The 17,841-nt window shown below is 38.7% G+C and overlaps 2 protein-coding genes across 6 annotated transcripts in view; both read left to right on the plus strand.

Annotated features, from left to right (window-relative positions):
- Positions 1 to 676: 676 nt before the first annotated feature.
- Positions 677 to 8,409, plus strand: sh3bgrl3 (SH3 domain binding glutamate-rich protein like 3). The gene is made up of 3 exons (XM_051390291.1): positions 677 to 826; positions 3,670 to 3,837; positions 5,607 to 8,409. The coding sequence occupies exons 1-3, from the start codon at positions 782 to 784 to the stop codon at positions 5,670 to 5,672; spliced, it is 279 nt and encodes a 92-aa protein (XP_051246251.1). The 5' UTR covers positions 677 to 781; the 3' UTR covers positions 5,673 to 8,409.
- Positions 8,410 to 9,400: 991 nt separating this feature from the next.
- The window catches only part of trappc9 (trafficking protein particle complex subunit 9), a 207,664-nt gene continuing 199,223 nt past the window's right edge, over positions 9,401 to 17,841 (plus strand). For 2 of the 5 annotated variants that reach the window (XM_051389451.1, XM_051389456.1), the window contains exons 1-5: positions 9,409 to 9,477; positions 9,923 to 9,991; positions 10,799 to 11,394; positions 14,987 to 15,132; positions 16,550 to 16,675. In XM_051389451.1, the coding sequence (XP_051245411.1) occupies positions 10,811 to 11,394; positions 14,987 to 15,132; positions 16,550 to 16,675 (856 nt within the window). In that variant the 5' untranslated portion in view covers positions 9,409 to 9,477; positions 9,923 to 9,991; positions 10,799 to 10,810. Of the gene's footprint in view, positions 9,483 to 9,922; positions 9,992 to 10,798; positions 11,395 to 14,986; positions 15,133 to 16,549; positions 16,676 to 17,841 lie in introns of all 5 variants that reach the window. The other 3 variants (XM_051389453.1, XM_051389454.1, XM_051389455.1) reach the window with 3 other exon arrangements.

Genomic DNA, 17,841 nt, shown 5'->3' on the forward strand with positions numbered 1-17,841 from the left:
GGGATCCCTTTTTCTATCATTTAGTAAACTGATGACCCCTGACTAAGTGATTAAATTATATTATGTTCAAAACTCAGTAACGGCAAGGAGTTTGTGTAAAAGGAGTAACTTTGATTAATTTTGAGTAGATTATTAACTGTTTAGGGAACATTTTATACAATTCTGTCTGTATTACGTTTTTTAAATTTTTTAAAATAATTTTTCAATAGTCATACAGACTTAATAGGTTTCTTTTTTGTTTTTCTTGTCAATGGTCAACAATTTACTTTTCTTCAAAGAAGTTAACACAATGCTGAGATGTAGTTTTCTTTCACCCCTCAAAATCAAGAAGGCCTTGTGACCCCCCGTGAAGCTTTGCCGACCCCTAGTGGGGGTTCAGACCCTAGGTTGGGAATCACTGACCTAGCCTATCCTTTAATTGGAGCCATCCCATGGCCCTCTAGCAGGTTAGTCCAGCCATGGGCCACTTTAATGAGATTTCAGTAATAGTAGATACAAGTTGCACACAGCAAACTTTTTAGACCACACAATCAAATAACTTTCATGTCCATGTTTTCTGCTTACTGTCTTTCCTTTAGGTTTGACTTTTGCAAAAATCTATCACTGAAAAGTAGAAGTAAACTTTTTATACTCATTTAAACTTTAATGTGAAAATGTAAGTCTTTTATTTTGAAAGCGCCGTCGCCAAGCTTCCTTACCTTCGATAACTGTTCAGCTTGACGGACGCGAGAGAAAGCTCCTCGCAAGCAGATACACAAAGGGAGTGGAAGGACCTGCAGCAATGGGAATCAAACTGTACTACACCACCGTTACTGCCTCTCGGACGGTGAGTCAAGTGACCGTAATTGAACGAACTTAGCGTGATGTTTGTGTCCGGGGCTCCGGTGGCTGCAGCTAACAATGCTGTGAGTCCAACAGACACACCCAGCACCCTATCAGTAATAGCTTCCTCCTGACTAACAGTGCACTGGGCCTATGCTACTCAGCGCCCATTTCTATCAGGACTGGAACGTCAGCATTACCAGGTCGTAGGCGTAAGGGAGATGAAAGTTATCAGTCGTAAATGGAGCTAAACATAAAGGACTTGTAAAGACGAGCCGTGGTGCGTGGTTCCACCTCCTCTCCTCTATCCTGGTAGTGGGAAGGCTGTGTTTGGCTAGCCATTTTTGCTGAAGTGTTTCCTCAGAATATGAACCGTATTAGCTATCCCAAACAGTGACACTATATACATTCATTCTGGTACATAAGGGTGGCCGGAAGTATAGCGACCATATGTGTCCGTTTCCTGTATCGAGAACTGTACGCCAAACTTCATGCAAAAATCTTGCAATTTAAGGCTGCTTTGCTTAATGGCAAATATACATTGTAATGTTAGGGCCCTGTTTTGCATACACCAGATGGACTGAACGACATGTGTTTTAAAATGTCATCTTTTATAAGTGGTACACCTGCTACTCAATCTTCTTGTACTAATTGTTGTAGCCTAGGATAGTGACAAGAGAGCATGGGAACCAGGAATAAAACCTGAAAAGTTAATGAAGTAAGAGCTGCCTGGTAGTTTATATGTGAGCCGAATTGACCACTACACCCTGTAATCCGGAAAAGTCAGATGTTTGTATCATTTGATGTACGTGTTAGTTGATACGTTGGCTTCATTACAAATAGTATGACTTTGTAATGAAGTTTTGCTGCATATTGTTTGAATATATTAGGATGAATCCAGTGGAACAGGTTGACATCCAGACTGTCTGCAGACACCAATAATCTGATGTTGTAAAACACATCCTTTGTAGGATTATTTTTGGTTTTAAAAAAAATTTTTAAAAAAAAAACAACAAAAAAAAAAAATATTTTTTATTAAAAAAAAATAAAAAAAAAAAAAAAAATTATATTTTTTTAAAATTTTAATAAAAATAATAAATTCACCCACCCAATTAAATTTTTTTTTTTTAAAAAAAAAAAAAAGAACGTTGGATGCCACTGACACCCAGTCTTTCTGCTGGCTTCAACACCTGCTGCATATCCATTTTATTCCCTCCTCCAATCAGTTTATCCTTTCAAAGCATTTCTCTCCCATTTTGCACATGGTTAAAGGTGTGTTTTAAATGACTGGAATTAATCCCACATTTGCTTTTTATGGATTAACATTAGTTAATAGTAGCCAGTAAAAAAATAAATAATTATGAACTATTCTAATGTATACTATTAAGACTTTATTTAGACCATAGCAAAAACCCCCTTTCTGTTACAAAATGAAAACATGCTAGAGCAATCCCATTAAAATATAATCCCCTTTGTGCTATGCACTTTTATAATGATGTGTACATTTGTTTGCTCTCCTTATACATCTTAAGAATTGTTCTGCAAGGTTACTACAGTGTGTCCACGGGGTCTTAAATCGTCTAAAATCAAAATAATAATCTGAATTTTAGGTCATAAAATTTTGACAGGCCTTAAAAATGTATTGGATTAATGAAATTACTTGCAATAAGGTTTTTAATAATTTTTCAGTCTTGCTTTTTTTTTTTAGGGAAAAACTTGTATTGATCATGCTGTGACAACTTCATAATGAAAACGACATGGAACCAATATCTATTTTCCTTCATATCCTTCGCTATTTATATAGCTAGTATGGACTTTTTTTTCTCTTTTCTTTTTTTTTAATGTTATCTTTTTGGCCTTTTGTTGGCTTTATTAATAGTGACAGCTGTAGAGAGACAGGAAAGGTGGGTGGAGAGAGAGGGGGGATGACACGCAGCAAAGGGCTGCAGGTCGGATTCGAACCCGGGCCGCTGTAGCAGCTCCGTATATTGGTCGCCAGCTTTACCAACTGAACTAACCGGGCACCCAGTATGGACTTAAAATAGGTGTTAAATTGCATTCATAGTGGTCTTAAAAGGTCTAAAATTCAACCTGTTTAAACCTGTATTACACATCAAGGAGTTTAATGTGTGATATTGTAAGCATTAGGCTCAGACCTAAATATCTTACCAGAAAGTCATATTACAGATGTAATTGCTCCCTTTAACAACACTGGGTTCAGTTGTAGTTACCTTGTCAACTTTTCTTCTTCACACGATTCAGAAAAGCTTTTAACTGCTAGTCCGCTTCCCCCCCACCCCCAACAGCTCTGTGTGGCCAGCTAAATGCCAGCTTGTGTGTTTCCAGTTGGCGCTGTGCTTAGGTGTGGTCACTTTTACAATCACCCCCTCCCAACTTCCTCAGCCGCCCAAAAAGATAGCAGAGTGCTCAACAGTTCTATTAATCATCATCCAGGAGCCAGATAAAGCCACTGATTTTTAAAGGCACAGCCTCAAAAAGTACTTCAATTTTATAGTTTCTTTCTACCTCAGCACTATGCCTTGAAAAATGTGAATATTGTATATCGCTCTCTGCTTGATGATAAATAATATAACAAGGTTTATTTAAACAGTTTATCCAAGTTGTTTAAGGGCCTTTGTCTGCTAATTATGTATCACAATGACTAAACCTTTAACTGCAGACTGCATGACGGCAGTCAGTCTTTTGCACCACTTAGGTCTTAGAAATGTAGTCAGTAAATGCAGGAACTTGATGGCAGATAATAGGCTCAGTGTTTAATTAATCAATTGGTGTATAGTGGTCATTCTGAGGTTGAGTACAATTCTGATGAGCGCTGTTGTTTTCCAGGTGAAGTCTCAACAGGCAGAAGTGATACGAATCCTTGATAGTAAAAGCATCCAGTACGAGCTCGTCGACATCTCTGTGGGCGGGGAGCTTCGTGACGAAATGAGAAGCAAAGCGGGGAACCCCACAGCAGTCCCTCCCCAGCTTTTCAATGAAGACCAATACTGTGGGGTGAGGAGCGCACACACACCTGCAACATTATTTCAAAAAACAACAACTCTCCAGCAGTGTAGTCATGAAATCACTAAATCTGCTACTGTATGTTTTTAACTGGAACTTAAAGCTGCAGTAGGTAACTTTTAGACAAAATTACTTTTGGTCATATTGGCTTAAACTTTCACTATATCCTAATGGTAATCATGAAACAGGTAATCTGTGAAAAAATTAGGTTCCTCTGGCTCGTCTTAGTGCTCCTAATGGAATTAGCAAGAATCCACCGGGCCTGAGTGAAAACAACCAATCAGAGCCAAGAAAGATAGATAGTTGATTGTTGACTGAGTCTCATTTCCAGGTCATCAAATACTGACTCTTTGGGTCCCAAAGCGCCATTAGGAGCACTTGGAGGAGCCAGAGAAAAGTTTTTTTTTTTTTTTTCACAGATTCTGTGCTATATCTTAGGATATAGTAAAAGTTTCAGCAAACATGACTTTAAGTTGCCGGTATATTCGTATATCAACTTAAATGACAGCTGCAATAAGAAATATATTTTAGAATATGTGTGGTAGTTTGGACACTAAAAACATCTGTATTTTTAATATCAAACACTACCTGTAGGCGTGAAAAGTGGGATTTTCACAGTGAACAGTATGAAGACATTCATAGAAATATGTCAAACCACTCTCTGGTCCTTCATATGCTTGGTATGTTCCAAATGGCGAGACCTTCACCAATATATTGTTAAATACACACAGCCTGTTTGTTGCTAGCTTACATTAACTGTGCTAGCTTATTTAATGTTTACATATGTTTCTTACATTTGTTATTTGCTACTCTGCATATTCACTTTGGTTAAAGGCTACAGAAGTGAACAGCTAACTATGCTAGCAACAAATGGAAACTGTACATATAGCAAAAGAGAAAGCAACTAATTCTTCATATTCATTTTATAAAGGCTACATGCAGTGATATTGAAAATAAAGGTTTTATATGGTGTATTTCTTTTTAGGTTAAAAATTAGTCAATGGCATACACATGCTTCCTAGTTGGTGCAACAGGCTAAAGGAGTCTATATGGAAAACCCTATATGCTAATGTTAGCTACTAGCTGGTTACCATAGTGTAGCTTTTAGCTGCTAAAGAGCCAGATATTTTCTTTCAGAGGTGACCAAAAACAGAGCTAAAAGAGAGTAAATATTGGACTTAATTCATCAGGTGGACAGAAACATGGCTCCAAATGAATGCTAATGTTGCTCCGTAACTGATGAAAGTGTAAATAAGCAAATGTGTGCTAACAAGTTTGCCATATCAACTTAAAAGATGAAAATGTTGGTGTTTTGTTACAACTTGTTTCTGCTGACCAACAAAAATCAGGTATAAATATGACATCAGGCATGATTCAAAACTAGTGTTGACGCTACATATACCGGTCATCATCAGTGTGCCCTCAGTATAGGTCATGATTTTGTCTGTTTTTGCAAAAAGACCTTTTTCACAGCAGCCATTTTGACATGAAATAGTAGGGTAAACACAGGTATAATCAGTGATACTAATTCAGCTCCCATTCAGGTCATGACACAGTCAGGGTGGTGCTATTGTGTTTGTCACTGGAAAGGCTCTGCTACGCTAAATGGAATGGAGCCTTAATTACTATCATTGGTAACACCTGTGTTTACCCTACTACGTCATGTCAGTGGCTGCTGTGAAAAAGGTCTATTCTGAGACAGCTGTCACATTAGATTTTCTGTTTTCTTGTTTGCTGACTGACATTCTTGCTTTCCACAGAACTATGAAATGTTTTCTGAGGCGGTGGAAGCAGATACAGTGGAACAATTTCTGAAACTGGCGTGAGGAGGGCGGCGTGTAGTGGTCCATCGTAACCCCGTTCCCCCAACCACCTACCCACCCACCCTGCGCCCTAACGGAGGCCCTTTACCCAGTCTCTCTCTGCACCACCGACAGTGTCCACTCACTTTCAATGCCATAATGAAGAATGCCAAATATCTCGTATTCAACTAATCAGAAGACACACATTCCCCCTACTGCACCATTTGACTCCAAATCAGTCTTAATCAGTCTTAATCTGTTTTATTTTTATGTGTTTTTTTTCTGTTCTTTCTTTTGATTTCTCTCAGACGTTTCCCCGTCTGACAGACTAGTGTTACTAAGTCCTCCTAGTCCACTAGGAATCAATGGGGTGTCTAAATGTGCTGTAATTAGGTCGACTAATCTTGGCTGCGGCCACATGATCGCTGGAGATTAAACTAATCCACTGGATGACAACATTCAACCCAGAATCTTCCTGATCCTCTGCAGACCAAACACAGCCTCATCACTCAGTCTTAACTACTATGTCGTCTTTTTCTGTAGCCTTCAAGTTCCCATGTTGTACATGACTGCACACTATTTGTACTTCACATGGATGCAAATGCACACGGAAGTAGCAGGACTGTAATGTCCTTAAATCTAATTAATTGAGAATTATAGCAGCTAAAGGACGCCAGAAAACCTTTTGTAATTGTGGTCCATTGGTCACCTTATGCAAGCTACGACAAGAGGGTTGATTCTGAAATGGGAAACCATTGGGAGTCCAATGCTATTCCGACCTACTTTGAGGGCAGCGATAATGACACCAGAGTGGCAAGAAAGTGTATATTTGGACAAATATTGAAAATACTTTCATGAAACTAGTACTACACAAAAAATGCCACACTGTGGCATTTTTTTTGTTAACAAAAGTTATGTTTACATTCTCAACAAAACACATTTTCTTGAGATGTTGCGTGCATATCCTTCCTTACACATGCAAAATCGTGCATCAGTTTACATCCATGTTTGCTAGCTTGCAGTCTTCTTCCTCTTTGTCTTTTTGAACACATCGCTACTCTTCACTGCCACCAACTGTTGATCTGAACATCGTGAAACTGGTGGCAGGAGTGTTAAACGCCTGTGTGCACAACACCAATATAACAGGGACCCGCTCATTCAAACGTTGCTCCATAGGGCTACTAGTGGTCGAAAAAGTTAGAGAGAAAGATAACCAGCTGATATGTTGGTGAAACCTATAGATAATGAAAGGCACATAAATAGATTCTGTATTTTGGCAATATTTCCCCTATCAACAGTAACTTTTGAATAAATTTTGATATGGGGACGTGGTTGACAATGAAATCAGTGTACGCTGCCGTCGGCCACGCTGTTTTTTATGATCCAACCACCAAGGGGAACCTCAGAAATCAGCAGGGGTATTTTATAGGCCGATTTTGGTAATCTGTGTAGTTAAATTAGGCCAAAAAAAAGGATTCAGTATTTCTCTACCAATGTTTTATTCAGAGTGGAAACATTTAGACCTTCGTGTGAAGAAATAGAATTGACAGGAAGCATAACTTTAACAAGTAAAATAATATAAACATGAAAAATCCAAATAATCAGACCATTTTACAAACTTTTGGCATTTGGTCAACCTTTTTCTAAGGGAGGGGGGGGCGTAGGTTTCACATGGGACTCGCAACCTCAGTATTTTTGCTAAAATCCTGGCTACGCCCCTGTTGGTGTTTAGTATCAAAACATGTTTAATTTCACTTATTAGGTATGCTATACTGGTTCACCAATGGGCCAAACTTATTAAAAAGGTTGGTATACTCCTTTAAAAAATCAGTGCTAAAACATTTCAGTAGTTAGCTGCTTAATTTTAGCATCCAGTGGAGCAAGAGCAGGATGAACACATTTCTTAATGTCACATTTGGTGCCAATGTATATCTGTATTGCGCTTCTGCACGTGGATATTCACTGTAGTATTAACACCTTCCTGCCATCTTCCACGTTTTCCATAATCTGTATAACTTGAAAGCTTTGTTCCTCGCACCAATAGGTGCTCTGTATTGTTGACTGAAGACACCAAACATTTAGAAGGAAGAATTTCATGTAGATTGTAAATGATATAACTGGAAAGATGTGAATCTTCTAGGTTTCAACCACGTAGCTTTTCTTTCCTTTGTTTGTTTTATGTTAGAGTTTCACCGATTGTCCTGGGCATGAAGATGCAGTAATGTGACTATGCACTGAAACCCTGCCTCATTCTGAACACAGACATTAAGGTCAAAGCTGGTGTGTTTGACCTGACTCAGTCTTATTAACCTTGGGGAACACTCACCACATGGGAAAAATGAAGGCTTCACTTATTTGTGCTTTTACGTATGTGCATTCATTCTGTTAAATGATCTCAGTTGAAATATAATGTTTATGTCTTTTCTTTTAAATCGAGAACAACATAGTTTCCCCCGTCAAACCCCCTCAGCTTTCAAGATTGTGTTGTTATGGTTTGGGATCCTAGTAATGACAGCCTTCACACACAATGTTTGTGCACTGTTTTGTAAGTGGATGGTTGTAGATGTTTGCCTGCTATCAGTGTATATTCACTCTCAACCATATTTTAGACATTCCATGTCTCTCTGAGCTCCTGCTTTGCTTTTGGACCAATTCCCCTTGGCCAAAAAAAAGAAGAAAATAGGGAATAAAATGCTGTTGTCTTCCAAGAAGATTGTGAAAAGTGATTTATGGGTGAAAAAAATAAAACAGTTGAATCTAACTGTCTTGTATTTTTTGAATTTGTCTGGTACCTACCTAAAACTTTTAATGTGTAAAATGTTTGCTCAAATAGAGTGCACAAAAACTTTGATTTTCTATTCATAGTCCTCATTTGGATGAGGAATTTTACAGGATAGTGTGGGGGCATTCGCTCATCCACGAGGATCTGTTCTAATTTGCAAGTCAGTGGAATATTCTGATTGCCAGCATGATCACACGTAGTACTGACACTGCTCTGGATCTGAAGTGTCAGCACATTCAAAGCAATATTGCGTGCTGAACCCTTGTATATTGGCATTATTATCAATAACTTCTGTATAATGATATAATATGACATTACCTTTGTACACACACACACCCCGAGTTTGTTACCTTTAAATTTAAAGTTTCAAGTAGTTTCATTATGATTGACAAATATGAGGTAATTAATAATGGGGTATATACATAATATACAATATACAATATACAGTACAGTGCACAGTTTATATAGTGAGTAAGGGTTGGCTCAGTTGCACTACCCCATTTGTTCTTTAGGCGGCGCTGATGTATTATTAGACTTCCACCTTTGCAGAAGAAGAAGAACTGGAAGAAGCCGACGATAGTCAAGCTAACGGGCTGACTCAAGAAACAAGGATTCAGGCTTCAAAATTGAAGTAAGAAAAAAATCGTGTCATGTTTAACACAGAGTTGCAAATAATAAACATCTTAACTGGATGGAATGATATCGTTGTATCCTCTCCCTATCCCAGTGTGCTATGCACGCAGCAAGGCAATGTTGCCAAAAACTTTTTTGGAGCTAACTAATACTTGATATTTAGAATAGGTTTTCTTACAACAGGGCCTTATCCAAAATAGGGTTGATGTGGTCTCTAGGAAAACTATTTGTAACATGGATATGATGGTGACTTAGATAGAGACATTCATTGTTGAGTTCACCAAACCATAGCAGTTAAATTAGCTCCGAAAGTTTTATTTTGAAATCGCTCACCGGAAGTCATGCTGTTGATTGAGTGTTGCAAAACACTGCTCCAAAGAAGGAAGCTGTGAAACTTGACAGGTTAATGCTAAGGTAATGTGAGTAAACATTATATATTAAATGCATTGGTGTGAAAGACTACAAGCTGACGGAGCTGATATTTGCATAAATGACCCGTTTATTATGTCAGTCAGCGTTGTTACTGTGTGACTGTCATGAGCCGCCAATTCAAAGGATAGCTAGCTAAGCGAAGCTAGCTAGCCCAAGTGTTTGGAGACGACAGTAATACCTTAATGTGAGCTGTTTCTACTCATATAAAATAAACAAAATGAAAACTAATGGCGAGAGAGCTTCTGTTATGTTACATACCTCGTGTTCGTCGCCTGTGTCCCCTGTCATAAACTTGTCAGCTGCCACTTTTTGCTGCCATTGCTTGCTGTTTATGTCCGCAAACACAGCAGCAGGTGTTACTTTGCTGTTCGTCAAAGGTAACGTTGCTTTTAATGTTAATTAGAAACGTCTCTTTTTGACTATTCAGGAGTCGCCGGGGTCCAGTTTTCCTTCCTGTGTACACCAGAGAATCCAAGCTGCACGTTTTCATTCAAATGTGAGAAGCTGTCAGAGTACACGTAACGTTAGCCCTGAACACAGACACAGCTGATGTTTGTTAGTGTTTATTAACAGGCAATGTTCATGGCACAACCTGTTCACACAAATATAGGGCAGTACATTTTAACTTATATCTGGTTTTCCTCTATACATTTAGACAATTATGACACAACCTGTGCTTGAAACACTTTCATATTTCTGTGTGTATCTCTCTCTATTCTTTTGCTCTTCTTCCTGAGGTGTTTACTGTTTAAAGAGGAGTGCATCCAAAGTATAGAAGTAGTTTTCTCACCTACTTTAATTATCTTTCCCCCCGTAGGGTTGGGCAAATAATCACAATATTATCAAAATTGCAATAAAGCTGCATGTTTTGATAAAAGGTGAAATGTGTGACGAACAACATTATATGGTACGTTGTACTGTAGTGCTGCAGAGATGCCCTGGCCTGCAAATCTTGTTTGGTACTGTCCCAAAAATGTAACATCTTAATGATTTTAATACTTTTGTCAGTGAAAATGAAATCTGTGATGCAAAAATGATCATTCTCTCACTAATTGTCAGTCATATCACAATCACTATATTTGTCCCATATCCTGCAGCCCTATTTTCCATGCAGATTGTTTTTTATTCGGTGTAACTAGTTTTTGAAATATTTACCCCTAAATCGTGTCCATTAACACTAATACAGTAGAGATGAATAAAATGTCATTTGAGCTGCTCACAGCATTGTAAATATGTCTTGTGCTGTGAACACATACAAGTTATTGCATGCTAACTGATGTTTTTGTTTTTCTGTCCCATGAAGCCACATGTGAAGATGAGCGTCCCAGACTACATGCAATGTGCAGAGGACCACCAAACGGTACTAGTGGTGGTCCAGCCGGTCGGCATCGTACCCGAGGACCAGTTCTTCAAGATCTACAAACGCATTGCCGGTGTGAGCCAGGTGAGCATCAGGGACTCACAGCGTCTCCTCTACATCCGCTACCGCCATCACTACCTGCCTGAAAACAACGAGTGGGGAGACTTCCAGACGCACCGCAAGGTGGTGGGCCTCATCGCCATCACCACCTGCGCCTCATCCAAGGAGTGGCCCCAGACTGCCGAGCGCTTCCACGGCCAGAAGGAGGTGTACAGCTCCACGCTGTATGATTCGCGGTTGCTGGTGTTTGGGCTGCAGGGAGACATTGCGGAGCAGCAGCGTACTGACGTGGCCTTCTACCCCAGCTACGAAGACTGCTCTGATGTGGAGAAGAGAGTGGAGGACTTTGTGGAGTCAATATTTATTGTCCTGGAGTCCAAGCGGCTGGACCGCGCCACGGACAAGTCAGGTGACAAGATACCACTGCTCTGTGTGCCCTTTGAGAAGAAGGACTTTGTGGGTTTGGACACAGATAGCAGGTGAGTTGTTCTATTCTCTGCACCATAACCTCCTTTTTCAAAAGCGCTTAAGCATTTAGAGGCTGGTGAAGGAGTGCTTGGATGTTCATTGCAGTCAGTAAGAGTGATATAGTGCATTATTTGCAAGCTAGTGTGTGTTTGTTTCTGTGTCAAGTCGCTTGTTACATGTCAGGCTTGTCGGCTCTAAAATTCTCCTCTCAAAAATCTGTCTTTTGATTTTTGCTGCGTTCATTTTTGTTTGTTCACCTTGGTTTATTTGTCTTTCTTTCTTTCTTTCATACTGTCCTGTGAGTTTATTGTTGGGTGTGAAAAGGTGAGACGATAGACCTCGTTAGTTTAGTTAAACCCATACCCGATCCCATCAGCTTTAGCTCTGTCCCGAAGGAAGCACCCTGGCATCTGTGCTGTTTGTTGTGCATTTGCTCATGACTCCAAGCTGAACTCATCACTCCTCCACAGGTTTCAATTGATACACAAACTGTTTTGAAAGCCAAAAATGTTCCCATAGCTGTTAAAATAAAATGAACATGGTTAGCAAAAGAAGAAGCAGTCTTCTCTACAACAGTAACACTATCTACTAAAATTACTGATGGCCTAAATTACCTATGAATTAACCTGGGCTCATCACATCTTAAGTGATATTATAGCAGTGTAAATGAGGCCTGATTGACAGCACTACATTACAGTCCATTGCACTATATTGTAACATAAATGTTATATCAGCAATCTTGTTTTACAGTAAAGAAAACTGTACATTTAACTGACCACAAAGTGTTCACAGGGACCCAGTGACCTCATTTACATTGTTACATTATTTGTATGGTGGAGTCAGAGGGTAGTTAAAGAACCATACCTGTATTTTTCATATCATATATTTTGAATTACTGCCAATCTTTCTCCCCTTTTGGCAGCCACTGGTTTCACCTATCTATCTCTGTATTTCTGTCTGTCTTCATGTTGTTTTACGTTACTCTACCGCTGTATTGCAGTAGTTTGTGTAGTCTGTGCTGGTGGGAAGCCTCGACGTGCCGAGCACCAAACAGGAACCTTTTTTTAAGCAGGAGGCTGCTGAGTTCCCATTACTGTTTTCACAATGTCAGTGTTTCCTTGTTATTTGTTCTTCCTCGTCAGATTTCCCAACATTTTTTTTTTGCAGCAGCAGCCAACTTATTAAGCCTGGCTGCTGTATGTTACATCCTCTGATGCAATTATATATTGTGAGCAAGCAAGGGCTGATTTGCACATATGACATTTGATAAGGTTAATAAACCAAGTAATTTAAACTTTAATTAAAATATATTTATACGTAAAATGAAATGATTATCATATATTATGTATTATTTAATATAAATAAAGAAGATAAAATAAGTGTTTTGTAATAACAGGAAATATGTAAAACATTTTTTATTCGTGCTTTAAGGGGAAGGAGATATAAACTTTATAGTGTTTTGTTTTATGGGTCCCTCATTTCCCAGTAACTTCCGAAGGAGGTTTCCTCGAAAGAAACACTCCAATTAAAACCTACTAAACTGTCATTTATTAATCATTTGTAATGGGAAACTTAATTCTCCATGTACGTGTTGAATGTTGAATTCTACAGTTGCAGGAGGACACGTACATTTTTACTGCTGTGCACTGACTAAAAGACTGTTTAGGTTACAGTTAATTGGAAATAATGAATTGGAAATGTACCAATTACTTGGTACAATTGACTTTATTTCACCTTATTAGCACCAATTTACATAGTTCTTTTCAGGAAACTAGAAATGATTAGGAAATTATTGGGAATTCACAAACTTGTTAAATAAAATGTTGCATTAAGATTTAAACTACACATGCATTTTTGCATGCTTAAATGTTATGTGCAGTTTATTTTAGTAAAAACTTCCAAGATTAGACAACGATGTTCCATCCTTTATGGACCAACTGCTGGATTACTTTTTTTTTTTTTTTTATTACAAAATTAACTGAAACCAGTGGCCACCTTCACCATTCCTAAACCACTCGCATGCTATGGAAAATGCTCAACCTTAATGTTAAACATTGTATTTGCGATCAGGCATGGGACGATATGAAAATTTCATGTCACAATTATCTTGGCAAAGATAATTGTGATACACAATATTATCATGATAATCATGAAAATATACTTCATACTTTTAAAAATGGCACTATAATCCCTTTACCTTAGGTTTTATTAAGAAACATATTTATTGTATTACAGATTGCATCGATTGCACCTCGTTTCCCTGTTCTTTATTTTGGAAGCGTTTTCCTGTTTTAATTTTTTGTGGGGAAACAAAAGGTAAGCCAAGCCTTCAGCCATGGTGACAGACTTAGGATTTTGATATGACTGGAAAGATGCAGGCTCTCCCTTGTCCCCTTGTTCAAAATAAATTAGGAAATCAATATAAGACAGATAGCTTTTTCAAGTCAAGCCATGTGAGAATAGTCTCGATTATCACGATAACGGTGTTTTTTTTATCATGATTCAGATAATATCGTATATCGTCCCATCCCTATTTGCGATTCCAAGTAAGTAGTAGTTCTATATAATGCTTAGGTGCTGAAACATGGAGAAACTCGGGTATGGTTCTTTAAAGGAGGAGCTGATAGTTTGGACCCACTGAACACTGTTTGGCACAGTACATGCTACTGAGGTCTGTCCCAGCTTCAGGAGAACATTTGGATTTGGAAGGTGCAGTTTGGGATTTAGTCTGTTTGGCTGGAGAAGCTGGCCCGATGGATCTCATATCTATATTCATGAGAGCATACATTACCTTCCAGCTTGGCATAGCATTGCAGCTACTCATAAAAAACATGAATTTGATAGTGGCATCCATGTCCAGAGATCCTGTTTAATTGCTGTGCTTAATTTTTCATGACTCCTCAAGAGCAGGCTTTTCATTTTACTTTTACTCTGCCAGAACAGTTTTTATTGTTGTTCAGAAGTAGCCCACTGAGCATTAGCATGAATTTTTTATCTGCCAGATGAATGATATAGATTTTTCCAGAATAAATGTTTAGATCTCTCCCTGTATACAGCTAAGAAATTTATGGAAAATGCTCAATGCTCTTAATGTTAAACATTGTATTAGATCTCTCCCTGTATACAGCTAAGAAAATTCCTGCTGAACCACAGTATTTTCTCACACGACCTTCCCAGTCTTTCAGAGTGCTCAAATGTCTTGCACAATGGGGTTCATAACTTTCCCCTGTATCCTGGTGAAGCTGCTCCTTGTTGAGTCCCTGTGTTATTGTGCAAGACTACAGGGTGACACTGTAGGTCAGCTCATACTCTGTCCTTGTTTAGCTGTTCTCCTTTGCTTCTGCTTTCCCACCCCATACATCCCCTCTGTAGCTGACTGATAAGATTCACTTGAGTCTCCTCTGCTGGCACCCTGCTGACATAAGAAATGACAATAGCAGAAAGTCAGAGCTGTTAAAAAAAAAAGTCCATGATATGAATCCCCAACCAAAATCAATCTAAAAGCCAAAAACAATTCATGATTCTTCAAGAATCTAAGCCACTTCATTCGTCCTGCTGTTGTTTGAACAAGTTTTTCTCCCTTTTCCTGCTGCTTCCTCTCAGGCATTATAAGAAACGTTGCCAGGGACGGATGAGGAAGCACGTTGGGGACTTGTGTCTCCAGGCAGGCATGCTGCAGGACGCCCTGGTCCACTACCACATGGCTGTGGAGCTGCTCAGGGGTGTAAATGACTTCCTCTGGCTGGGTGGTAAGTCTGGAGGATGGATTATTACTATAAGCTGGGATTTACAAGGCTAGAATTGGTTTAGTTCTCAATGTCAACCCTGAAATGTATCAGCTAGAGTCTGGCCGATATTGGATTTTTGAGGCCATTACCAATATTGATATTTGAGATTACCTTTTTAACCCAAACCGTTGCGACAAAAAAAGGATTATTATTATCTGGTTATTAGAGAATTGTGACAAAGGTGTGTAGATTTTATATTTGAAAAATAAACTTACTACTTATTGGTCATCATACACTTCTGTATATCTGTGATAAGCATTATTGGCCTTGACAATATATTGGTCAGGCTTCTCCCAGTGAACAATTTTCAGTTGAAAAGATATTAAAAAAATGACTATGGTCACCGCTGAAAAGACGTAACAAACGTTTTTCAACGACTATTTGAAGACGTTTATTGAACGATCACATTTAGAACCAGGATTTGAAATTCTTTACAATGTGTAAATAATAGCTTATCCTCACTTTGGAGCCTGAAACAACATCTGAATAAGTATAAATATAAAAAAAACTCAACCCGTATGGGAGTCAGATCACAGTGTCCTTGGGGAGAGAAGTACGCTTTACCCACTCAACCACGGCATCCTGCCTTTGAAATGGACTTTGACACTCTTATACTATACGTCCACACTGTATACTTTGATTTTCTAATGCTGAGAGACTACGCACTCGCAATGCTGCCAGTCCCGGTCCAAATGCATATACCTGGTGGTTATTGAAGCTGTAACCAATATGCCTTGCACATACAGCAGTGAGCACAGCTTCTTATTGTACATTAATGTACAGAACGTGTCCCATTACAATGTCCTGGAAGTTTCTCGTTAGCCGCACATAGCCTATATATTTAAATATTGATGACATTTTATATGAAACATTAAGTGTGTTGGAATGACGTCTTTGTGTAGCCCACATTTTGACACCATTGGAATATGACTTATTCCTTCACACTAATCAATATCGACTCTCTGTCAACCTATAACTGAGTTTTGTGACACATTGATGGAACCGCATTTTAGCTGGTAGCAATAAGATAAGATAATCCTTTATTATCCCACAACGGGGACATTTGGTTTGTTATCAATCTTGAAGTCCCAGTTGGTGCTCACTGGGTTGTATCAGCTAACTGATCTTGGACCTTTGAATTTCCTTAGTTTGAGTCTGCATTGTCTATCTTACAGTCCATTCTCTGTTCTGTGCAGTTTGCGGATGCTCTTACCTACTGACATGTAGTGAGTGTAGTGAGAAAATGTTTCAGTGTCTTATATCACCAAAGTTGATGCAGTGTAAACACCAAGGGTCATACTTTAATGATACTTCAGAGGCTTGGAAAGAAAATGAGAAAGTATAGAACATTTGTCTTTTTATTGTTTTTGCTCTCTAGCTGCGTTGGAGGGTTTGTGTTCAGCCTCTGTCATATTCCACTACCCTGGAGGCACAGCAGGGAAGACTGTAGGACGCAAGCCAAGCATCTCCCAGCCAGCAGACGCAGGGAAACGCCACAGACCAGGTGAGCTCATCACTCTGCAAGCAGACTAATAGAAACTGTGGTCTAAATAGGACAGTAGCTGAAGGCTGTTGTCTGTGAGTGAGCTGTGATTGAGTGAGAATGTCCCTGCTGACTGTCAGCTCAAACATCGCCAAGCTTTGCTCAGCTAAGCTGCTCTTTTTGTGTGCAGAGTACAAGATGTTAGCTTCCTAAAACGCTGAAGCTTCTCTGATTTACCCTGATGACTGCTAATTAAATTAAAACTTAACATCATTAAATCTGTCTACTGTTATTAACATGCTATTAACATGGTGTTATAAAAATAAATCTTGACTGGCCAATCAGCAGCGCAGCATCCTATGCCTGTTGGAATAGAAACTGTGATAAAGTGCTGCTTTTATGATGCTTGAATGATATCTAAGGACAGGAGTAATTGAGGGTTGGTGGGAATGATTATTATTGATAATTTATTAATTTACAGAATATTATTATTGTTTAATTATTAGGTTTATAGATTTATAAACTGATTTATACTGGTGTGAAATGAGATAAGATTGAAGATTAAGCTTAAAGGGATAGTTTGGGTTTGTTGAAGTGGGGTTGTCTGAGACAGTAAATGGTTTGGAGACACAGACAGGAGTACCAGCATGAAAGCTAAGCAATGCACTGCTGTGGGCAGCAACAAAATGGTACCCAAAAATATGTGTCCGCTATATTTAGAATATTTTCACGTCTCTACCGTGCCATCAGATAGCCCTTTCCGACGGGAAACTGAAGCATTATATCCATTTATGCTGCCATCAGATATTAAAGCTTACCGCCGTCTACTGTAGATAACACACTGACTATGGATAATTAGCTCATACAGTTCAACTTCACTGAACCATCCCCTTAAACTTTATAGTATGTAAAGCCAATATTTTTAGATCAGAAGCTGTAACCACCATATGTTTGGTATTCTTTCATGATAAACATAGGTGATGTTAAGCTTTACTTACTAAAACACATTATTTGCATCCTTGAGGTCTAACAAACAACAAATGTCGAGTGCATTTCCTTCCGTATAAAACATTTCCAAAACTAAATTCTCTTAAAAGTATGACCCCTGCATTGTGTGCATGTTAACTAGCTAGCGCTCTTCTTCTTTTTTGTTACACATTGCTGTGTATCTTGGAGGATTTCTGCCA

This window comes from Dicentrarchus labrax, unplaced genomic scaffold, assembly GCF_905237075.1.
Source record: "Dicentrarchus labrax unplaced genomic scaffold, dlabrax2021, whole genome shotgun sequence".
Classification (NCBI taxonomy): domain Eukaryota; kingdom Metazoa; phylum Chordata; class Actinopteri; family Moronidae; genus Dicentrarchus; species Dicentrarchus labrax.

Excerpts from the sequence above, each read along its gene's own strand:
- sh3bgrl3 (XM_051390291.1), top strand. The coding sequence starts at position 782 with ATGGGAATCAAACTGTACTACACCACCGTTACTGCCTCTCGGACG. Across the intron at positions 827-3,669 it reads CCGTTACTGCCTCTCGGACG|GTGAAGTCTCAACAGGCAGA; the intron begins GTGAGTCAAGTG and ends GTTGTTTTCCAG. Across the intron at positions 3,838-5,606 it reads ATGAAGACCAATACTGTGGG|AACTATGAAATGTTTTCTGA; the intron begins GTGAGGAGCGCA and ends TGCTTTCCACAG.